Raw genomic sequence first — 25,513 nt, 5'->3', positions numbered from 1 at the left:
ATTTTCATTAGTTAATATTATACTTTTATAGCAAAAAAATTAAAATACATCAAATATTATAATTGTTTAATAATTACTTTTATTTTATATTGAATTTGAGTTGAGTTTGAGCTCAAACTCGAGTAGTTTGGATATTCTTCGAGCTCGAGCTTGAACTTAAAAAATTAAGCGTGTTCGAGCTCGTGCTTGTATAAAACACTCGAGCTCGAACTCGAGTGTGACCTAAATCGGGCTCGACTCGACCCATTTACACCCTTAACGTTAACGCAAGGTCAAAATCTGAGAGAAAAAGGAACCAAACTATGAGCTTTCAAATTCTATGATCTTCGAATATATTGGAAAACAAGGTTAAAGATGGAGTTTTTTGAATGCTAAATATCTTTCACAAATATCCTGATAAAATGCAATATTGTAGCAATAGAAACTTATAATGTTGTATACCCGGAGCGTGTCGCCTTCAGTAACACTTTTTATTTTGGATAAATGATTATTGAATTAGCACGTCCACAAAGTAGTGGAAGGCAAACGTCTTTTCGAAAAAAGACAGACTACAAAAAATTACAGAAAAAGTTTAAGTTTCTAAAAATATCATTAGCCGAATAATCAAAATCCCTATTGTTATCCTTGTAGTAGATAACTGCATTGCAAATCGACGAGTACACTAAAGAGTTGATGTCCACAATTTCATGTCTGAACGTCCTCCTGTTTCTTGCTTTCCATATATAATTCCCAAATACAGAAAAACCATATAGATTGCCAGATACAACGATATCGCTTGCTTGAAAGAGAACCCAAAAGTCAAAAAAATGATGAATTGAGGTCGGAGCAGCCCATTGAATGTTGCAAAAATGCAGAATTGAGTTCCAAAAATTCCAAGCGAAGCGGCATTGCAAAACAATATGGATACTCGACTCTTCATCAGAAACACTTTTTGCTAGCGGTTAGAGATAGCCCAATTTATAACTTCTCTTAGAGTTAATAATTTTATATAATTCTTTATTTTTTTGGTCAACGGCTAAAACTTCCATTGATAAGAATGACAACTATATAGATGAATGATTTTTTAACGAATTGAAAGAAATATTCTAAAATAATGATGAGAGGTGTTAATATAGTTATCGATTAGGATTTTTTTCAACCATTAAAAGGTTACCCAAATACATAAATGGTTCAAATTGAAACTACAATCTTGAAACCGCTTATCTTTCAATCCTTAGTCTATACGAATATGGATCTAAAACTTGAATGGACACTGAAGACTTTTGAGCGATCCAAAAAGAGGTGCGAAGAGATCTTAAAAGTTTATTCAATCAAAATAAAATCCAAACAAACATCTTAAGAAAAGACTTATGGAGCCAAGAAAAGTAGATTTACAATTAATAGTACTATCATCGGAAAAAAAAGGATTTTCCGATTAACCAAAAAATTCACTTTCTCTCCCCTTTAAAAAGATAAAGTTTTTTTTTTGGTTTTAGAAAGAAGAAATAGTACTTAGATGAATGAGCCATGTCCATCCAAATATCACAATTTATGCATTGGCTAATCAATTCATTAGTGAAGTTTCTTACTTTTAAGAAAGAAAAAAAAACAATACCGGGATTTCTAATGAATCGAAAAACTGCTAAAAAAATTCCAATTTATTTTCCACCATGACTTTTGGCTACCACAACAATTGCAAATTGACAAAGCAAAAAAAGCTAAAACATAGAGAATAAACTCAAAAAGAACCAAAACAATCGACAAAAAAATTCTTAATTAAACTCGTAAAAGTTTAAGAAATAAAATTATTATGTTAACATTTCTTTTAATTCGGAGCACATATCTCCAACACGTTTAACAAATCTTTGAAGCATTTCCATTGAATACACAATATGCATTTCTCATAAACTCGTTACTTATCGGAATATTTGGCTTCTCGAAACTCAAAAAGCGAGTTAGTTTTCTGCATCAACATGTTCTTCATTGTCCATTATGCAATTTTTTCTAGAATATGCTCAGACTCTTTTCACTAGAAGAAGTGATGCTTTCATTTATGCTAACAATTTTCCGCTTCATGATCATCTTTTTATTAATCACGCATTAATATTTTTTTGTTAGGGTTTAGGGACAAGATTAACATTTTTTGGACTGGATAAAAACTTTTAATGTGTTTCTCAATTTTTTATCGGATTTCTATCTCTTTGTTCCACGGCATAAAGAGCATTAATTAATCTGTCGAGGCAAGTTTATTAGAAGCTTTCCAACTAAGCTTTTGTTATTAAATTCTTCACCCAGTAATATGAATCTCATGCAACAATCTCAAATATAAATGACAATTAAAATAAAAGAGAAATTCCATACAACAATTTCAAATATAAATCACGATACATATATAATTAAAAAAATCACATTCAACAATCTCAATATAAAATCAGAAATATAAAAATTATAAACCACGGACAACACACATGCACAACAAACTAGTTGTTATAATAAAAGAATATCCTTTCAACATTTTAGAACGGTAACATTTCAACATGTTTATAATAAAATTGAAACTTAAAAATCTCAGCTACTGCTAGACATTTAATCCTATGTACTAACTTTATAATTATTCCACTAAAACTAATAAAATGAAACTAATAAAATATATAATGATACAATATTGAATTATTTCCAGCACTGTTCCCAACAATTTTTGCTCTTTTTGCTCCGGAAATAAAGCCGCCCTTTATTGATTATCTTAGAATTTAAATCATTGTCACAGCAGTGAATGTTTTAATAGATATAATAAAGATTAAAAGCTATAACTGGACAAAAAACTAGAATATGCAGTGACATCAACCCAGTCAGGGAAATGTCCCTTCAAATTTTTAGTTCCATCCGACAAAACTTGGTCTAGCACAGCAACTTCCACCCTTATATTGTTAGAATTGCTTGCCTGTACAGCCCATAACAGTTGAATGAGTGATTATATAACAATGAAATAGTCTGAAATTTTATCGCTGTTGATCAAGCAAATTCACGAGTCACTAATATAAGGTTAAAGAGCAAATCGATGACCCGAGTGCTTTTTAAGAGCGAACAGGCATATGATTATGTAGTTTACGCAGATCAAAGTAAGACATATGGTAGAAGGTTATGCAAGAACAGCAATTGGGTAGTAAAACTTGAGCTTAAGAGTGTGCATTTGGTTCGAACCGAACTAGCCGGCTTGCTAATTTTTTTTGGTTCGTGTTGACATTTTTGGTTTGATTGTATCAAAAGTCAATTGAAATTATTTTACTTTCAAAACCAAACCTAATCATAAAACTAATTTTTTAGGGATATTTTGTAAATAAAATCCCAACCTCTCTAAGCACACCATCTAAAAGTTGGCGACCCACAACCTCATTTTTCATTTTTTCGGCATTTATGGCCCAAAAACATTTTTTCTTCACTAAACGATGCCGCTTTTGGCAGTTTTTAATGAATGAAACTACATCGGGTAACAGCGTTGGAATGTAAAATACTAAAAAATGAAAGCCCCCAAAAGGTGAAGCTGTGGGGTGCCAACTTTCAAATGTCGTGTTTCAATCGCTAAGAATGTGAAAGGTGCAAATAACCTTTTTTTAAATAATGTCACACTGAACTGAACTGAATTTGTCGGTTTGGTTCAGTTATTCGATTTGATACGATTTTTGCACGCTCCAACTTGAAGGCATATATTTCTACAAGGGACAGAGGGTTACCTCTAACCAGAATGTCCAGTTAGCATCACTGGGTCCGCTAAGTCTACAGATATATGATGGTGGACCACCATCAACCACTTCAGGAGCTGAAACAAGTTCAACAACATTAAATATGCATTAAGAAATACAGTTGCAATCAAACTACAGCAGACAAAGATCTAAACCTGGAAGTTTATTGTCTGCAAGCGACCAACTCGACAAGGGGCCAGTAATGTTAAGGACAGCAACCCAAACCTCTTCTAAGTCTCTGAAAGGATAATATGCATAAAGCTTAGAGAAAAACAGAATGCACACTAAATAAAGAAAAAGAAAAGGGGTTAAAAAAACGATCGTGTATTGTGTTATACAATATGGAAGCTGTGTATGAGGCAATGTATTGGTTAACAATACATCATTCAGTAAATCCTCACATGAAGAAATTTGGTGGAATTTTATTAAAAACATCATTCGATGAATTCTCACAAGACGCCAATATTGAAATATTGCCATCTGTGCAAAGTGCAACCTGATACTAACCAGATTAGAGATTTATAAAACTGGCAAGGGTGTTGCGAATTTGAAGTAAAACAAAAATGAAATCCCCATACGGATCATCCCAACCTACTCACCCTAAGGAAAGTTCCAAGTAAATTCTCCGAGATCCATCGTTTGAGATAGTATGAGGTTTGTAATTAGACAAGTAGGGAAAAGATCTATAATGCGTCAAAATATCATTGCTCCTTGCGGGGAACTTCAACCTATTTGATAGCAAAAGAGATACTGGAAACAGTGCCTAGCAAAAAAATTGAGAAACATTTTATAGATAAGAATGTTATTCAGTACATGATAATCATAATATAAACATCAATATTGAACAAAAATATCAAATGAGATGTAAGTTGTAATGAATTTTTGGTGAGTGTGATAAAATAATACTGCTTCCTGATACACGTATTTCTTTATTTATTTGTTTCTCGGTAATCATTTCTAGTGACAAATACTTCGTTGTAAGGCGTAGGAACGACTAATATAGAGACATATATACAGCACGTGAATTTCAATAATAATGAAGTAAAAGATAGACGAGAACATATAGAAACAGAAGCAAGAACGTTACATTTCCGTGTGTGGAAAAAGAGACAGGCCGAGGACTAATGCATATCTCGAGATTCAAAAGCTATTATGAGTAACCAAAATTTGTGGGAAAGCAACTAAGAATCTCATGCCACTGGTAATAAAAATCTAAGTTGCACTTATTTTGCCTTAAACTGTAATAGTAAAGTTAGAATGACATACCAGCCAAGTCCCTGGGTGAGATAATGTTGCAGTTTCAGAAGAAAAATTTGAACTAATATGCAAATCCTCTGCTACATCAGGTGCATATTTAAAAAGAAAAAGTAAAGAATTGGAATCCACAACAGAGAAATCATAACTGCAGTCCAAGACCTTGTTTGCATCTGTACATCCACAGGAATAAAAGTTTAAGGACATTAGTAGAAAATTCAGACAAGGTAAAATGCTAATACCACGATAGCACCAAAAAGTTTTCAAGTATAACAAAATCAGTGGCAAACAGCACATTGTGTCTTTCCTTCATACCTGCAGTAACAAATGTATGCTGTAAAAGAGTCCTCTTAGGCGCAGTGTTGCTGTAAGGAAAAAACTGTGATGAGAGCGCTAATGCAAGCACGCTAATATGCAGCAAGAACTGCATGATAGAGGACCTGGCCAACCAATGGCTGCAAATCGGTACTAGAGGGCCCACGCACCAACCGGTTACAGCCCCGATTATTGCTGCCACTATCATGTCAGTAACATAATATCCTGCAAGCAAAGAACTAATGATTGTAATTCAAAGAAATGATTTAATGGGCTATAAAGTTTAAAGAATAAGATTGAACTCCTATCAAGAAAAAAAATAAGAAAACAACAGTTTTGGTCAATTTTTATTTACTGGAGACAAAGATTTCACCACTTAAATATTTAGTAAGAAACAATAATTTTCGGGTGACAAAATTTAATTTGCAATCACTATCAGAGCAGAAGTTTTATAATTATCTTTTACACATGGATTCTCTCACAACACGTCTAAGGATAACTCAACTTTGAGAAAAATGGCCATGCATAATTGATGCTGGATGGGCTAATTAGAAATATCTCATCATTGCAACTAAATGTTTAGGAAAACTAACCATATGGTGGAGGAACAGAACCCATCATACCCATCTTCTCAATCAAAAACTGGGCAAGAAATCCACCAAAATACGCCGAATACAAGAGACATGGAATCATAGGTATAATGTAGATAATTGCAGACCTGAAAGCAAAGTATCAGTACAATGCAACATTAATTTATTTTTCAATTAGAAAAGGGGAGAGATAGGTGAAGGTGGAAACAATGTGTGTAGAACTGAAGAGATGAAGCCCACGATATTTTATAAACAGATATCAATCACCATTTAACGAAATTTTAAAGCATTTTTCTGCTAATTCTTACAAGGACAGCACACAAGATGATCTCTCATTAATAAAATTTTAGAAGTTTGACATATGAATCACACAACCAGCTATAAGATAATAAAGAATACAGTAGAAAGAATCAGGTGAAAAGTGAAAATAATAAGAAAAAACAACATCCTCACAGGAAAAGAATTGATAACGAAACCATTTGAAGTCAGACCTGAATGATAGACGACCATAAGATTTCACACAAAGGTTAAAGCAGATCCATGCAGGAAGCATAGAAGCCGACACCAAAAAGGTCAGGAATCCTCCATTTAGCCCAGCTACAAGATAAGCCTACTTTACTAAAGTTAGCCATGAGAAATTAATGAAACATACAAATGCAAAGATAAATTTTTTTTATCATAAAAGCAGTAATTCTGACAATTAACTAGAGCACGTACCAAAGTTGAGCATGCATAAAATCCAAATGCTCCCCAAAACCAAGCCTCATCAGATAATGCCTGCAATATCCAAGCTACATCAATAATCTGCTATATTCTAGGAATGACAATGGTACAGCCAAGCTTATAAGATTAGCACACAAAATCATCTAAACACCATCTTTTTGAAATAGCATTTATCACGTGCTTCTGACCAACTAACTAGGGTCCTAGAGATCAATGAATCTTCATAGTGGTCTGGATACTCTTTAGAAAATGTATCTTGCAAATAACATTTGGGGAAGTGAGGAAACAATTTTCATCCATATCTTTATTTTTTAGAAAAAAAAAACATGTTATGCACTCATCCTAGTCCCACTCCAATAGTGAATAGTCACTAATTTTTCTGTTCCTGTGAGGCCTAATCTAGTACTATTCACATCTAACAGTATAATAAGTGAAAGTGAATACATACTGGCCAATGGTTTGCTACTGAAAAATATACTCCGGAAGGATTACTCCTATCAGAAAATAGAGGACACATTACTTCATCTACAAAACAAGAAATTCTCTGGAAATTCAAATCTATGGTTGAATTACATTCCAAAATGCTGGGTTTATCTTGACTTCTTATACTATTATAGAATTTGCTTGGAAAGCGCTGATTTTATACTTTCTTCTACGTTCTAACACATTGAAAAATCAGTGAAGTAAACGTAACCTGCACAGCCATTTAACCGATGTGCTACTGTATCCCCCCCCCAAAAAAAAAAATGTGCTATGCGACTAGTATTTGATATCAAGTACAATAAAGTAAGCTTCTACGAGCTATGGATAATGAGCATACTAATGACACTAAAAGAACATAATTTGCCTTTGTTGGCAGTTACTAAGAAGATAAAAACATACTTAAAACCATACCTCCTTTGATTTTTTGAGAAGTGAAACATCTTGGGAGAGAGGAAAGCAAATACAAAGAGTGTTTGGAACTAACAAGCCAATAAGTGAGCAGGGAATGAACATCACGAAAGCCAAATATGGATTAGCAAACCTGCATTTGAATATAGTATGTCACTATTAACCTTATGAACTTTTTCTTTATACTCTTTATTAGGTTGAAATTCAGCAATAGATCTGTTAATATTGGCAGAAATTTAACAGTACAAGGTCACCAATTACTTATAGAATTTCTTTACTGAATCATCATTCAATAATTTGTATTTCACAAGATCCCACTCTCATTGAAATTATATGAAAAAAAAAAATCCTATGGATAATACAGCAGAGCAACCAGAGAATAAGCCCACCAGTTCATTGAATGACTGGAGAAGAACAATCTCACAACTGAAAATATAACTGGCAAAGCAATTGCCAGCAGAATCCCAGCAGCATGTAACAGTATTCCTGGACAAAAAATCGTAGAATGTCATCAAAATATTCAACATATATGATATGAGGTCATGGGAGAAGGCGCATCTGTTGAAAAAGAGGTGTTTCAAGAATGAAAAGTATGAGAAATGAAACAGTAGAGACTCCACCTTTCACAAAATCATAGAAGGTGGCAAGTGCAGAATTTAATCCTGAATCCAGAAAACGCAAAAAGAATGGCATAACAAGAAAGATTGCTACAGGAATGCTATGAAGTACCAAAGCTACCCTTCTTGAATAGAATATCTGAGATATTTTAATTATTGAAAAACAAGAATTTTATCAGTATGCTACACTTATAACAGTATTGTGATAAATTTTAGTGACAGAACAAGTAATCATAACAAGAGCAGGTAATTGAATATTTCAGCATACCATGAACCATTGTAAGTAATCAAAGAAAATAGCCCGTTCATCCTTGTAGTCAATGGAAGCAGCTCCAAGAGTTTCTCTTTCCTGTGCAGTTTGCAGTTTAGAAGAATTTGTAAAGGCTTTAAGTATACTTAGTAGATTGTCTCCACGTGCTTGCATGCTTCCAGGTCTAGTTTTTGAACATTTGATGCATCAGAAAGGTGGTGAAGAATGAAACTATATGAAAAATCCACTGAAGAATATCTATACCAAATAGCAGATGTAATGCATACAATAATTTGTCCAATGTATCATAAGAGGTATGGTAGTAATAACCACGAAGAAGAAAGATAATATCCAGGCCAGGAATGTTCCCAAAATCTTGGGCAAACATTCTGTAATCCGTGTCTCCAGGAATAACGGGGAAAACATCCTACACATAGAAAAATCATTGATCAAAATGCTATTTCTTGATAAAAGTTGAAATGCCGGAACATAAACAACTGTATGGTGGAACTTGGGAGAACGAGCGGGGCAAGGCAAGAAGGGCCAAACAAACATAAGCGCAAAGGCATAAAGTATGATAGAATGGCCATACTAGTCAGAATAACAGGTCGGCAGATAACAAAAATCCATGGAGAATGTCCATTCAATAAAGACGAAAAAATCTGTTTTGTCATGACATTGAAGGGGTCAACTAAACTCCCCCCCTCTCTCATTATAACCCTATAAATAAGCACTCACCATATTGATTTCAAATTGAATATCATACACACACATACACTTACAGGAAAGAATGAATATAAAATAACAACCTGAGCAGCACTATGTGCCATTGGATAAATTGAAGATTGAGCATAAACTAGAGAGGGCCAAGCACTGGGCCCAGATTGGCATACCAAATCTGTAAAAAAAAAAAGAGAGAGCTGAACCAGCATAAAGTGCAATTTAAATCAACAAGCAATTTAAAATATGAAACAACATCCATTACAAAAAGAAAAAACCACTACTCTTCCTAGCACTTTTAGTTTCATCGACCTCGCAAAAAAAAATTGTCACACCATTAGGAATTTAGGATAGATCACATTCTATGTAATATTTTGCAGTACAGTTTTTTTCCAATCCCAAGAATGTTGTAAGATCTGTAGATCACTGGCATAGAATAATACTACCTACTTCTGCCCCAAAATACAGTTCTATATTCTCAAATTATGGGGTTACTATTTACAGAAAATTTTAAAAACATCAAAGAGAAAACTCAAGGGTTAAATGATTCCATACCAGGACCTCCAGTCCCAGATGCTTCTACATTGATGGCAGCTCCTATTGAATCACGCCATTTATATGTCTTCATGAAGCCATGTGCACCCTGACACGTCATTGCAAATAACAAGCTTAAACAAAGGGCAAGTTCAAAAGAGCATAAAAAGAAGAAAAAAAAAAATCAAAAGATTGTGAGTAGCACGAATTTGATAATCATGCAAGTAAATTGTTCTAAATGATCAGTATACGATCAATCATGAAAAGGAAAGAAAAGAAAAGTTCATAGTACACAAGTGGTTATTCTGTCAATTTGTTGTCAAAAAAAAAAAAATTGAAATCTTGTAGAAGATTCAAATACAAATAACTGAACAGTTTTGAATTCAAATAATGCTATGATTTCATACCAACATAAATAATTCTTCTGCACCATTAAAGAGAAAAATGAGGGGCCGAGGGGGGACCCAACCGGAGTCTACGGTAACTCTTGCTAGTTCCAGCAATGAGGCTGCAGAACAAAAGACATAAATGATCAACTAAAAAAAGCAACAAAGCCACATCATCATTCATCAAGTAAATTAAGACATTTAAAGCTCTCACCAACACATGAAGCACAATCACCAGCTCCCGGTGAACCAAGTGGACTATCAAAATGTCCATTAATTAAAACCGATGGATCAGTATCTTTTGAATCTACAGATGATATCCTGCCAATAAATAGAATTTCTCTTAAACAAAGTCAAATTCAAAATATCTTGAAAAAGTCACAACTATGAGTATGACCTAGTCACTATCTTCCTTAAATTTCCATTTTCAAATAAAAATTCATGTACTTTAATCCATCCCACAAGCTAAAAACGAAAAGTGGTCCCGATTTACGCATACCACATGCTCAACAATAATCATAATTGCAAACAGCAGCATTTAAATCAGAAGAAATACTAACAAATTTAGAAATGCTTACGTACCTCATAACTATATTAGTATGATTTCTATACGCCAAAGATATACTGTATCCTAAAAATATCATATTAAATGAACCATGAACAGCCTGCTCTTCAATCTCAATTCTGCAACAAAAAAAACAAATAATTAAATTATAAATTAAACTTAATTAAATTAATAAATCAAAATCGATTATCAAACACACCTGAATTCCGATCCAGCTCTATCCTTAATCAATTCCAACTGTGTTTTAATATAAACAGCAGCGTCTTTTAATCCTTGTCGCCCTTCCTACAATCGACCATTAAAAAAATAATAAAATCACAGAAAAACAACAAAAAAATAAAGAATTAAAGATCGAGCACCTGGCGACCGTCTTCTGCTAAAACACGAACGTGTTCGACAGCTCTAGCCTCGGAGAATCGATCGACAGAAGCGTCAATACCGAGCGGTTTGATAAATTTCATGTGAATAGTACAGTAAACAATCGCCGACATTACACCGTACATCAACGCTAAACATGTGAGCAATTTGAATCCGGAAATATCGCCGGAGGTGAGCTTAAACGCCATTTTCAGTTAATATTTTATTATTGTTGAAGAAATAGAATGCAGAAATTGAATTGAAGAATGATGATGATGCTGAATTTTGTGAAGAAACTACCACACGGAGAGTGTAGAAGTTCAGTGAGCTGCACTGGTTTGACTACTAATTTGATGCGTGCGTGGGCTTTGAAATTTTGTGAGTCTATTGACTGTTATTTCTAGAACTAGAAGAGTGGATAATTACGTTGGACTTTTATGCATGATTAGACCTACCTTGGGCTTTTAGATACACATTCAAACTATTATCTAATTATAAACTATCTATAGTTATAATTATAAAATTTTACTATATTTTGGGGGAAAAATATTATATTATAAGTTTTTATTAATTCCTTTATAATTTGAATTTATCTTATTTTAGTATTTTCTTTTGTTTATTGACTCAATTATTAATTAATTAATGACAAACTCATTTACAGGTCCTTATATTTTACATTTTTCTCCGTAGGTCCTTATATTTTATTTTTGTATTATTTGGTCTCTCTGTTTACCTATTTTTTTTATTTTCAGGTCCTTTTTAAGTTTTTTTCAGTCCTTTTGTGTGACTGAAGGAAAAAAAAACTGTAAGTATAGGGATTGGAGAAAAAAAAATTCTAAATACAGGAACTGAAAAAAGCTAAAAAGAACCTAAAAATCAAAAATAGGTAAGTAGAAAGACTGGATAATATAAAAATAAAGTATAAAGACTTACGGAGAAAAAGTATAAAATACAGGGACTTATAGATGAATTAAGCCTTAATTAATTGTAATTTGATTTAATTAATTCATTGGGTTTGGCTCCGAATTGTGAGGCACACCAAACAACGGGCTTTGTCCCATTAGTGGGCCGGGCTTTTTTTAACTTAGATATAGGACTTTTTACACAAACAATCTATATTGGCTAATTGTTTACTTTTATACATGTCATATTTTTCACTTACTAAACTACCATACACGGAGCTGATTATAACTTTTATACGGATCTTATATATTCAACCCTAATAGCACAATCATCGTAATTTTATTTATTTTCTCTCTCCTCATCATTTAATTCTCTCTTCCTCCCAACTCATATTTCTCTCCCTTCCTCTCAGCTCATCTTCTTCTCTCTTCCTCTCTGTCGTCTTCCGCTTCGCCGTCCTCTATTCCTCCGCTCCTCCGTCTCCGTTATCATCTTCGCCAACGCCATCATCTCCTCTGCTCGTCGTGTCATCTATTTGATTTCAAATCTATAATTTATTCATTCTTCTTCTTTTTCTTCTTTTTTATTTTCAGATCTACAATTGTTTTACTGTTTTTTCACCATTAAACATGTATATAGATTATATTTCAAGAATATAATGTTAATTTCATGTTATGTAATATAAAATTATGGTTATATGAAATAATTTTTTGTTATTTCTGCATTTTATTTTTGTGTTTGGTTGTATTTTTGTGTTCATTTATTCTGCAGCTCGATTTTTTGATTATGGTTGATTGTTGAATTATTATAATGTTACAATGTTGTTGATTTGTTGTTGATTTTGTGTTGATAATCAGTTGGTATTTTCTTGATTTTAACATTGGAAAAATTTGTTTTTTTTAATTGGCAAATTAGATAACTTTGTCAGCGAAATAAACTAAATAAAATAAAATTTAACCGAGACTAGATAATTATATGTTTGCATTATTATGTTGACATATTGTTGATTTCTTGTTGATATTTTATCGTTTGTCACAATTTTTCAAAAAATTATGTTCTATTTTATTCCTTATGTTGATTCGTTGTTGATTTATTGTTGACATTATGTTGATATGTATTTCAACTTTTTTTGATTTTCAATTTTATGTTGACATGTTGTTGATATACTGTTGATAACATGTTGATTTTTCAACCATAGAAAGAAAAATAAAGTTAGTCTTAAATTAATGTATTAATGAATTATTGATATGTTTTTGATAATATGTTGATTGTTTCTGACTTAAATCAATCAATGTTCTCATTTTACAAACATTTTGACTAAATTAGCATTAATTGTTGATTCGTTGTTGATTTATTGTTGACATTATGTTGATAAGTATTTTAACTTTTTTTATTTTCAATTTTATGTTGACATGTTGTTGATATATTGTTGATAACATGTTGATTTTTCAATCATTAAAAGAAAAGTAAAGTTAGGGTTAAATTGCTGTATTGATGAGCTGTTGGCATGTTTTTGATATGTTGATTGTTTTTTACTTAAATTAATCGATGTTCTCATTTTACAAACATCTTGACTAAATTAGCATTAATTGTTGATATCATGTTGACATTATGTTGATAACAACGACAATAATTCAAATGAAAAATAAAATTATTTTTACATTTAAAAATAAAAATATATTAAATATACACCAACACAACAGTTCACAAATTAAAGAAATCTATTTGAAAATATTTTTTTTCCTCAATTCTCTTTGCAGCTGCACGGTTTCTTCAAAATCACTTGTATAATTGTTTTGCGTTCCACCTCTCATACCTAACTAAATTTCGACAAAGACGGTTATGATACAGTTTCATTTCATCTAACGAAAGTTTATTTCACAGACAATATTATCTTATTTGTCAATGTTAAAATAAAAAGAATCAGTAGATATCAACATAATATCAACATAAAGTCAACATAAAATCAACAACACTGTAACATTATAATAATTAAGCAATCAATCATCATCAATAAATCGTTCTGCAGAATAAAAAAACGCAGAAATACAACAAAACACAAAAAAAAGCAGAAATAACAGAATTTTATTATATAAAATCACAAAATTATTCTATATAACAAGAAATAAGTATTAAATTCTTTAAAGATACTCTTTATACATGTTTAATGGTGAATTAACAGTAAAAGATAAACAAATTACAGATCTGAAAATAAAAAAAAGAACAAAAAATTTCAGATCTAAAATTAAAAAGATAAAAGAAAGATGGCGCGGCGAGATAAAGGCGGAACGATGGAGGCGAAACGGCGGAGGCGCGACAGCGGAGGCGAAACGGCGGAAGCAAAGGAGTAGAAATCGTGATTTTTTTTTTCACAGCTCAAAATAATTTACTGTTATATAAGTAAGAACGGTTGAGATAATGATGAAATAGAGATGAAAATGAGTGAAGTAAGAGGAGTCGTGCAGTAATAGAGATAACGTACAGCAAAATCGTGGAGAAGAGAAGCGAAAATGGCGGAGAAGAATGAAGAAACCGCAAATTGAGAAGGAAAATAAGAAGACGGTAAAAAAAAAAAGAAATCAAACAAAAAATTAGGTTTCATAAAATTGATGGTGTGAAAAGTAAAGATATGGATTGGGCCGTATAAAAGTAAAGTCTACCCAAATTCTGTATTGAGAAAATTACACCATTTCACTCAATTATTGAAAACTTTATGTTAATGACTCAAGATTTTATTTTTTGCAATAATCTCTCTTTTTTTAAAAGTTGTTTTCATGTGTACCTAAATTATATTTGCATTCCATTTTTAACCCTGAACTGATTACACTCGCTCATTTATTATTGTCTGTGTATCACGCTCAATCGTTTTTCCCCATCTTTTGCTTTTTCACTTCCATCTTCATTGTCATGAAGTCTGAAACCATATGACATGTTTTCTGGCAAGCTTGTCTTGATCGTGATTCAATGGCGGGATTGTTGGTGGTGAAATCGTCGGCGGTCGGACCACCGGATAATTTTCTACTGCAGTAAATTCCTTTTAATTTGGAATTGGTTTTGACCGGATCTTCATCTAAAGCTTGCCGGAGTTTTCTGATGACGTCAATTTTAAAGTGTAATGTTAATTTTAATCTACTGTGTGTAAATACTTTGTTTGATTTAATGGCACAACAATGAATTAAGGCGGATCTAGATGGGGAAAAAGGAAATCACATGTACAGCTTGTGGTGGGCATATGAAGGATATAAAACTCCAACAAATGAACGTTACTGTGTGAAAAACATTTTAAATAATTTTTTTTCCTATAAAATTCATCTTCTAATTAGAGATGATAATGACTGCCAGCTGTCACCTTACTTGACCATCATGACCTGGGAATAATTGGTGATGGATTATTAGTTCTATTTTTAAAATATTAAAACAATGAATGATGCATCAATATTATTCTATTCATTTGTATTTTGATTCTATTTTGAGATTTAGCATAAAGTATAATTTGAATATATATTTTAAGTGAAATGGACAGTTTATAAAATCGAAAATTAACCTAATGTGAATCTGATGTGAACTTATATAAACTAAACTACCTTAATTCAGTTTTTAATAAAATTAATTTTTTTGCTCTTTATAATTTTAACTGACATTTTATATTGAGAGAATTTTTAGATCTAGCGTAATTTAATATTTCTTTCAAGTGAAATATATTTGACAGTCTATAAAACTAAAAATCAACCTGATGTGAACCTGATGTGAACCTATATCAACTTAACTACTTTAATTAAATTTTTAATCAAATTTATTTTATTGCTTTTTACTATTTTAAGTGACATTTTATATAGAGAAAATTTTAATATTCAGTGTAATATATTAATTGAATATCTTTTTTAAGTGAAATGTGTTTGACAGACTATAAAACCGAAAATCAACCTAATGTGAACCTATATTAACTGAACTGCTTTAATTCAAATTTTAATTAAATTTGTCTTGCTGCTTTTTTAAATCTTAAATAACATTTTATATAGTTAATTTTAATATTTAGTGTAATATACTACTTGAATATTATTTTTTAAGTGAAATGTACTTGACAAACTATAAAATCGAAAATCAACCTGATGTGAACCTATATCAACTGAACTATCTTAATTTAAATTTTAATAAAATTTCTCTTAATTCTCTTTATAATTTTAACTGACATTTTATATTGAGAGAATTTTGAGATTTAGTGTAATATACAAATTGAACATCTCTTTTAAGTGAAATGTATTTGATAGATTATAAAACCGAAAATCAACCTGATGTGAATCTTATGTGAACCTGATGTGAAACTATTTTAACTGAACTAACTTAATTTAATTTTTAATAAAATTTGTCTTACTGCTCTTTAAAATCTTAACTGACATTTTATACAAATTAAATATCTGTTTTAAGTATTCTGTATTTGATAGTTAATAAAACCAAAAATCAACCCGATGTGAACCTTATGTGGACCTATTTCAACTGAACTATTTTAATTTATTTATTTATAAAATTTGTCTTATTACTCTTTACAATCTTACCTGACATTTTATATAGATAAAATTTTGAGATCTAATGTAATATACAAATAAAATATCTCTTTTTAAATAAAATGTATTTGATAGTCTATACAACTAAAAATTGACCTGATGTGAACCTGATATGAACCTATATCAACTAAACTAACTTAATTTTTTTTATATAAAATTTATCTTTCTAAAATATCAACTGAACTAACTCAAAAAAACCACAACCGCTGTAACCATATGAAATTAACAATTGACATATTTTAATTGAATTTGCTATTTAAACAACTAAATTTAGTTAAAATTCAATATAAAATAAACTAACAGTTAATTAAAATTAAAAGAGAAACACAATTGTCTACCACATAACTGAACACGTGGATTAATTACAAATCAACACAAACAATGGAACTTTCACAAAGAAACTAAGAAATCAAACAAAAATGTTGATAAAAAATCTAATAGTCCACTGTTAAGAATAATACATTAAGAATAGATATTCTTAACAGCACGCAAACCCAATTATTTCAAAAGAAACCACAACCGCTGTAACCATATGAAATTTTAACAAATCGTTTTTAGACTTACTGCACGTCGATTTACAAAGCAGATCAGTCCAAAATATCAGAGGCGAGACGCGATGAATTTGAGCTGCTGAGATCCTTTTTAAGTTGTACGGCTTTCTCTTCCGTGAAGCAATCGATAGAGTATTTAGATCTAGATCTATCCCGTTTTGGTTCAGATTCTGATTTTTCAGCCATACCTCCTCTTGACCTCCACCGTAACGCCACCGGACCTTCGTTATAACGCCAACAAACCTCCGCCGTAATGCCAACGGACCTCAGCCGTAATGCCAACGGACCTCTGCCGTAACGCCACCGGAACTCCGACCAACTGCCATCGTACCTTCTCCGGACTGTTGCCGGATGACTGAATAGAAAAGTGGAGCTGTGAAAAGATTAAAATCGTCATATTTTATGATAAAAGTAAGCTGTCGTGAGTGATTTTGCTTTGTAGGGTTATAATTGTCTTATTTTCGTATAAAATCAGCTTGCATTGGGTTATGGGAGATTAGTGAATAAATTTCTTCTTTTTTGAGTGATTACTGCCAAAATTAAAATCTTGAGGGAAAAATACAACACTATAGACCTTTTGGGGGATTTGTGTAAAAAACCCTTCTGTATTTTATATAAAAAGCCCTTAGATATACCATGCAGTTCAAGTTTGATGTTCTTTTCATGGTCCGGCCATAAGTAACATAAATTTTAGTTTCAACTGACTTCAAAAATTAATTATTTGATCTAAATAAATTAGAAAAGAATATGTAACAATTTTATGTGACGAATTAGGTTACCAAAATAAGTTTAGCGATTTCTTTTTGTCAAATTTACAATTTTATCCACATGGCACGTGTCATTTTTCGAATTTAGATATAGAAAAATAAAATAAATGGAGTTTAAAAGGGTACAATCATTCACGTGTTAAGCACATAAACTTACGACTTGTTTTCAATCGCACATATAAAGTAAATATGAAAGAGGGGAATTTAAATCGAAATGACAAAAATATGATTTTTTAAAATTTTATTATTAAAATGACGTTTTTGATATTGGGTGTCAAGTAAAGAGAGTAAATTGACCCTTTATTTATTTTCTAATTATAAAAGAGTTAAGACCAAATTAAATCACGAATGTTAATATGATTTATAGTTACAATACAAATTTTAAAAATCGGCAAAAACAATCATCAATTTTTATATTTTGGTAAATAAGATCATCGGGCTATTTTTGGTGAGAAAACGCCAACGTGTATATCGTAATATACACTGTTTTAATAGTTACATCAATACTTTTTCGACAGAAAACAAATTGGTGTTTTGATTTTTTAAAAAGTGAAAGTTAATTATTGGCTTACCAAATTTTAAGTTCGTGTCGTAATTAATAAAGATGCTAAAATTAAAAATTTATTTTGCAATTAATCCAGTATAAAATAGGTGAAACGTCCGGATGAGTGAAATTATCAGGAACTCTCTTGGACATTAGTGAAGAAGGCCTGCCATGTGGAATCTTATTGTTGTGTTTGACTTCCTGTCACTAATAACCATCACATATATATGATATATCTGCTTCTCTGGCTAAACTACAAACAAACACTATTTTTACCCATGTTTCTTTCCCATTTTCCTAATATAACCATTTCCTATTTATTTCATATATGAAACCGTAAAATAAAGGACAGAAATTTAAAAATTTAATCATTGAAAAATACTTTATTTTTTTAATTTTTTTGCATCCACAGCTATCAAAATTTTCAATAATAGCTATTTTTTATGAATAAAAACTTTCATTAAAAGCTACAAGAGGTGGCAAAAAACTCCACTACTCAAAGGACTTACGCCAAGATTACGGCTCCGAAAAAAAGAGGATACAAGCTAAGAAAGTAAAATACAATTCGGATTTCTATATAAATCTAAACCCGAATAAACAAAATAAGGGTAATTACATTTATAATAGAAACCCATTGAAATGAATCCTCTAAAAATAACCTCATTAGCCTCTTAATCAATATGCTGAAAAATTCTTTTAATTTTTTATTTTTTAAATTACAATTATAACCATTTGTTTAAAGGCTTGATGGCAAAAAAAAATCCAAACCTTTACGACTTGTTGCAATTATATTCAAACCTTTTAATTTTTGCAATAATATCCAAATTGCATTATTTTGTTGTAATAATATCCAAATTGCACTTTTTATGAGAATTTTTTTGAGTTTTTTTGCCATTTTTGGGAGTTTCACTATATTATTATACATCAAAACATAATAATAGCCTAATATCTTAATTGAAAACAACAAGTTTAGCCATCAATTTGACTATTATCGCTACAAAAAATGCAAATTGGATATTATTGCAACAAAAAAATACAATTTGGATATTATTTCAAAAATTAAAAGGTTTGCATATAATTGCAACAAGTCGTAAAGGTTTGGGTTTTTTTTACTATTAGGCTTTGTTTAAATTAAAGTAGAAAAAAGTTTAAAATATACTCTTAATATTGCTTTATATTATTCTAATTTATCTTTTTACCCTAAAAAATTTCAAATATGAAGTAATATGAAGCGCATATTGAATTTTTTTCATTCAAATTTAAACAAATAGTTATAACTGAAACTGAAAAATAAAAAATTGGCTAAATTGAAGATTTTAAAAGTTATAGCCATAAACGAAAAAAAATAAAAAATAGTAACAAAAAAGCTCATGAGCAAAATAAAAAAATTATCAAAAGAATTAGGAGATCTTTGAAAAGAAAAAGAATTAAGACTTGGGAGATCAATTTTCTGGTTAAAGATGTTTAATTATTATTAATATAAAACTAAAAATAATTATAAAATGTTTGGAGGAGTCGCCCATTCCGGACCCTTCCTTCTTTCCTCAAAAGCATTTCATTTTTGATGGAGCAATTGTAAATTCTATTCATGAATTAAAATGTAGTTTGTTTTCAAAATATATGTTTCCTACTTCTATTTTTCTATTTTTATCTTATACTTTCAATCATTATTTATATATCGGAAGGACTGAATTTTTAAATCACCATTAATTTCTGCAAAATCAATGGAATTAACTGAAAAAAACTGAAAAATAAGGCAAGAATTATTTACCATAATTAGACAATAAAAATAAAAATTTTATATTGTATATTAAAATAAAATATTAGTAGTAAATAGAGGGATCGTAGAAACCAAAAGAGAAAGTTAAGAACTTTTTGAATAAAAATAATAAAGTATAAGGACCTGGAATGGTTTTTGCCAAAAATAAACAAATAATGCTATGTCCTATAAAAAGTCAAACGTGGCAAAATATTCGGGGGATATATTGGTCATTAAACTATCTTATTTCAAGAAAATAAAATTAAACTATCTGTTCATCACTCCACACTCTCTGTTCTTCTCTCTATGTTTATTTTCTCATCTTCTTTTGCCTTTTGCCTATAAATATAAATCTGCAAAATTAAATCCGTAAATTCAATAGAAATGAGTTTAGTTAGAACTCAACGGAATTGCATAACCATCCGTACAATTTCTTCTACTTCAGCTCTCAGTTCTTCTAAATGCCCTCACGCCTCTGCTTCAGGTAAATTAATTATGCATTTATGTGATTTAATTTGCTTTCAATTCTGCTACTGATCATCATAAAAATTTTAATTTACTTTTTTATTTTCTTAGTATAATCAGAATCACTCGTGTTTTCTTCAGAAACTTGACTTGAATCCGTAAATAGCAAATCAACAAGAAAATAAAAGTAATGTTTGTGATAAAGATTTCATTATTGCTGCTTATAATTAATAATAATTATGTTGTTAGCATTATAAAAATACTTAATTGCCTTTTAGGAACATGAACCGAATATTTGGTTTTTTAATTTGTTTTTAATACTTGTCTTTTAAATGGAGAAAAAAATATTTTTAGTTCCTAAAGAGTGACATATTTTAGGGTCTTAAACATAGAAAGATCATTAATATTAACACAGAAAGATTGTTAATTACCAGTAGTAATTTGTATATGTTGATTATGCAATATAAAATATTTACATGTTAATTATGCAATATGAAATATAAAATATTAGTAATATTTTTAATTGTCTGGCATTTAAAATATCTTATATTTATGATGATATTATTTCCCTTTTCACAAAATATTCAGTCTAAGTCGAAGTCATTAATATTCACAAACAATTGTATATTCTCAATTTCAACATTATATTTTTAAATATTTTAGGATACATAATTAAAACTACTATTAATTTTTCATAGTTATAGCGTTTATTTATCTTCATACATTTTGTATTTTAAGATTAGAAAAACACAATCATGCAAATTTTACAAATATATTTTATTAATAATAATAAATAATTTTTTTACTAATTTGAAGCTAATTCACTAATTCATCAATATTGATTTTTATTTATTTAGTACCAAAGTGCGCTAGATCCTTCTGCTCGATCACCGTCCGTCCATTTCCAGTGGGTCCCTTCATAATTTTATTTTACTATAGTTCGCTGTCGCGTGTCCTTGATAGGGTCTGGTGGTCCAACTGCACCAAATCAAGATTAGCTAATATAGTACGTTATTTCTAAATTAGCACCTCTAATTCATGCATAGTCGGATTTGAGTCAATAATCCCATCAATTTACATTCTCAATTTGAATGACTTTCCATTTGTGTTTCTAATTTGACTTCAGTTTAATTCTAAATTTGTATGTCTGTTTTGTAAATTGTTATGTTTACATTTTCAACATCAAGTAAAAAAATGTGCATTTAGTTCGAAATGAAATCAAATTAAAAAATTTGTTTATTTAAATTTTAATCGAATTTAATCTATAAAAATTTAAATTAAATCTAACTGAACTAGGTGTTTTATTGATTTTTATTCGATTTTTATCAAAATTTTGACTGCTAATATTTCTTTTTACAATTGAATTAAACTGAGAAAAAAAATTATGAATATCTAACGAGAAAAGGGCCAACTCGATTTCTAGATTTGTTATTCGAGATCAAATAACTCACTTTATGTCATTTGAGCAATGAAGCACAATATTCGCAAATTTTAAATCAACTAAAGACACTATTTCTTATTTTTAAGGTAAATAAAAGATAAAATTGGGTTATTATGTTCCATAAACTTGCTCCTGTTATATAATTTTAGTTTTAATTGATCCAAAAATAAAATATTAATTAATACATTTAGTTCAGATTACAAGTTCAGATACCGGGTTGATTCTTCGCTCCGCTCAAACCGAATTAAAATAACTTTCGGTTGATTATTTTAATCTTTTGCGACAAAGAAAGCAAAACGACAGTGAACTGACCGGAGATTCTCAAGTTAGTCGCTGCCACCACCGTCAATGTCTAGTCTGACGCTCCTAATAAGAGCGTGTAAGACGATTTCCGACCACATTGGATCCAGTGCTCACATGGTGATATGGATGCCAAATGTTCTCCCATGTGGTCGGATTGTGGTCCCCAAATTTCCAGCTAAGCGCGTGTCCTCAATCTCCTATCTTTATCATTGTCTGGAATAACAAAAACACCACCACATCATATTTCACTAGACGCCAAAATACCTAACTCTCAATTATGTCGGGTCGGGTACAACTATAAAATTATGTTATTTGTATCTTTTTTAGCTTCCGACAAGAAACCTCCCTCGTGAGGCACGTAACCTTTATATCTAGCCGCTTTGTCTGGTGGCCCTCTACTCCCGCCACCTCCTTCTACCGGCCACCTCCACCAATTGAATGACATATATGCCCCTTTAGTACTAGCTAGTGGCCAAGGACTAGATTGACCTTAGTTAGGTAGCGCGAATACTTCATCCATTCAATCAGCGTGTCTCGTTTCGAAAACATTTAGTATATTTCACTTTTCAAATACAGAACTTCATTTTTTACACAGAAAATCTTAAAATACACCGTTTCGTCGTGTCCGAGTGTCCTATTTTTCTATGCCCGTGTCCATGCTACCTAGACCTTCAGTAGACTGAGGACCACTTGAATTTCTTTACTCTTGTTAATGGGGAATTTTAGAATTAACAGTATTTTGAAACGTTTCTTATTTGCCAATAAGAAATGCTTTAGTTTGGTAATCAACCCAGGTAGCTAAAAAAGATTAGCCTTTTAGTTTTCTTTTTTAACTTCAAGTTCTTTTATTTTATATTTTTCACCCTCATGTTTTGGAAATTCTGCAATTGAGCATAAGAACATTTAAATGCAGATGATGCAACATGTGGGACGCCTACTTGGATTGGGAAGGGTCTGACTTGTGTTTGCTTTAAGAGAAAGGGAGCTTATGAGCGGATTTGCATTAATTTAACACCTCATCAGGCAAGTACATTTATCATAAAAACAATTTTTTATATCAAAGTAATAAAAATAAGTACACTGGAATTTGATAATTAAGCTTTATTGTCAATTGTGAATTATATTAGTCATTAATTCAAGCGAATACAACCGATGATTGATTCATTGACAACGTTACGGTATATTGAATCTATGTTGCACTGGAAAAATGTTAAAATAGACAAGGCTGAAACAGAAAACGTCGAAATTGTGTTTTTTTTTTGGTAAAGGTTGTGTCATAATATAAAATTTCAGAGTTTGAAAAGCGGAAATGGAAAAAAAATAAATAGCGAAACGTAGAATAATTCACACCTACATTTGCAAGTACAAATGAACACAAATTATGAAACAGATTATCTACATTTGCAGGAAGAAAGATTGAAAAGATTGCGACACCGAATGAAGATTTGTTTTGATGCTTCCAGGCTAGATCACCAGGTGTGTGGTTTGATATGAATCTTTTTTTTTTGTAAGCTTCAATTTTCAATAAAATGGCCATAATCTGAAAAATAGCTAATATAATTTGCATACTTGAAATAACTGTATAAATTTCATTACAGGAAGCTTTAAAAGCACTATGGTCAGCCACATTTCCGGATCAGCAGCTTCATGGGTTGGTATCTGATCAGTGGAAAGAAATGGGATGGCAAGGAAGAGATCCATCTACTGATTTCAGGTTTTGTTATAGCACTGCCTCTCATCTCGAATCTTACGTTTCCACGTTTCATTCTCGTTCCAAAAATACTCCCGAGACTCCCAAACTTAGTATTATAACTTTGAAATTGTCCGGTTTCCGTAAGCTCATCTTTTTTCTCGTAGTTTATTCGGATATTTTCAACTTATGCTGTTGGACTTGTTCTTTGCCCTGATAAACAGAGGAGCAGGTTTCATTTCTTTGGAGAATCTTTTATTCTTTGCCAAAACATTTTCGGTAAAGTTCTACTATTTCTCCGTACACATTGTTTGGAAAAACGTATAAATATTAAGGATTTAGTTCTTAGCTTTGTTCCATCTATGTTGTTTGTTGCAGACATCTTTTCAAGTTTTGTTAAAGAAGCAAGGAGGAAAAAGATCGGCTTGGGAGTATCCGTTTGCGGTTGCCGGAGTAAATATTACTTTCATGATCATGCAAATGCTCGATCTTGATGCCTGTAAGTATCATGTGAGCATTTCCTCTTATCTCATGCTTAGGATTTCCATCAATTAAACTATGCTTGTCTTTGCTAATGTAGCAGACTCATTTGTATGCAGCAAAACATAGGACATTTGTAAGATCAGTTTTCTTACAGATGCTATCAGGTAAGAAATATTCAATAAGCATCTCTCCGTAAATTGCAATAGTATGTGCACTGAAACTTCTGCAGTTTTTCGTTTCTTTACAAAAAACAATTCTGAACTCAAAAACTCCATATTTGTGAAAAGTACAGTTTGCCATTTTTCGTGTTTTCTATTAGTCGTTTATTTCCGTGCTACATAGAAAAGATATATGTGCACTGATTTCCATGGCTGCCTTGTGCTTTCAGAGAACGAATGGGCATTTGATTTGCTCTACTGCATGGCGTTTGTGATCATGGACAAGCAATGGCTAGATAAGAATGCAACATACATGGAGTTTAATGTAAGGGTCCTTTATACAACAGTTTATACATAAGCGGAATTTTACCGTTACTTTATTTTTAATGTACTTTGTTCATTTAATCATTAGATGAAAGTGATGATCATTCATCCAATTGTGATAAATGGATAAAGTAAAGTTTACTTCGTAAGAAAAAAGTAACCATAAAATCACCTATATAATAATTTTCTTACGAGTTTTTAAAACCGGATTTGATGTAAATGTGTTGTAATAAACTGAGAAATATGCAATGCAGGATGTTATGAAATGCACAAGAGCTCAGGTGGAAAGAGAACTTCTGATGGATGATGTACTTAGGATTGAAGATATGCCTTCTTATAACCTTCTTTTCTAGAAATTAAAAAGCTTAAGTTTTGTTTGGTTAGGTTGCTGATTTTTGTCTTTTGCTATATTTTTTACAATTGCCAAAGGGACAAATAAGCAAGTAAACCAAACATACCCCATAAATTTAGTTTGGATCAATTGACTATCTGATATTTACTGTAACCTTGAAATTTTGTACAACCAATCTTTCTTTTTAGGTGAATACAATATTTTGGATGCTTAGCCATGCTGGTTTGGACTTTTCAATTTTTAATTGATGTGAATTCATGGATTCCTATTTTCAAATGACTGACCACTTT

The 25,513-nt window shown here is 31.0% G+C and overlaps 2 protein-coding genes across 3 annotated transcripts; one reads left to right on the top strand and one right to left on the bottom strand.

The window, feature by feature from the left end:
* Positions 1-2,599: 2,599 nt before the first annotated feature.
* LOC126656209 (uncharacterized) lies at positions 2,600-11,294 on the bottom strand. Its single transcript, XM_050350725.2, has 21 exons — positions 10,924-11,294; positions 10,764-10,849; positions 10,582-10,683; positions 10,214-10,320; positions 10,021-10,121; positions 9,635-9,722; positions 9,169-9,257; positions 8,647-8,786; positions 8,378-8,543; positions 8,113-8,248; positions 7,882-7,978; positions 7,496-7,625; positions 6,596-6,655; positions 6,370-6,488; positions 5,882-6,006; positions 5,289-5,513; positions 4,986-5,146; positions 4,319-4,482; positions 3,875-3,957; positions 3,711-3,796; positions 2,600-2,920 (listed from the first exon to the last, which is right to left on the bottom strand). The coding sequence occupies exons 1-21, from the start codon at positions 11,128-11,130 to the stop codon at positions 2,777-2,779; spliced, it is 2,616 nt and encodes an 871-aa protein (XP_050206682.1). The 5' UTR covers positions 11,131-11,294; the 3' UTR covers positions 2,600-2,776.
* An 8,988-nt stretch (positions 11,295-20,282) lies between these two features.
* Positions 20,283-25,440, top strand: LOC126655000 (uncharacterized). 2 transcript variants are annotated; one of them, XM_050349005.2, is made up of 9 exons: positions 20,283-20,491; positions 23,130-23,239; positions 23,624-23,692; positions 23,815-23,930; positions 24,131-24,185; positions 24,285-24,405; positions 24,506-24,553; positions 24,778-24,872; positions 25,126-25,440. In XM_050349005.2, the coding sequence occupies exons 1-9, from the start codon at positions 20,392-20,394 to the stop codon at positions 25,222-25,224; spliced, it is 813 nt and encodes a 270-aa protein (XP_050204962.1). In that variant the 5' UTR covers positions 20,283-20,391; the 3' UTR covers positions 25,225-25,440. The 2 variants fall into 2 exon arrangements, with proteins under 2 accessions (XP_050204962.1, XP_050204963.1); XM_050349006.2 differs by lacking the exon at positions 20,283-20,491 and adding an exon at positions 22,572-23,010.
* Positions 25,441-25,513: the final 73 nt, after the last annotated feature.

Source organism: Mercurialis annua, linkage group LG7, assembly GCF_937616625.2.
Source record: "Mercurialis annua linkage group LG7, ddMerAnnu1.2, whole genome shotgun sequence".
Taxonomy (NCBI): Eukaryota; Viridiplantae; Streptophyta; class Magnoliopsida; order Malpighiales; family Euphorbiaceae; genus Mercurialis; species Mercurialis annua.
The sequence above is the reverse complement of the archived record's forward strand: the minus strand, read 5'-3'. Positions and strand labels throughout refer to the sequence as shown.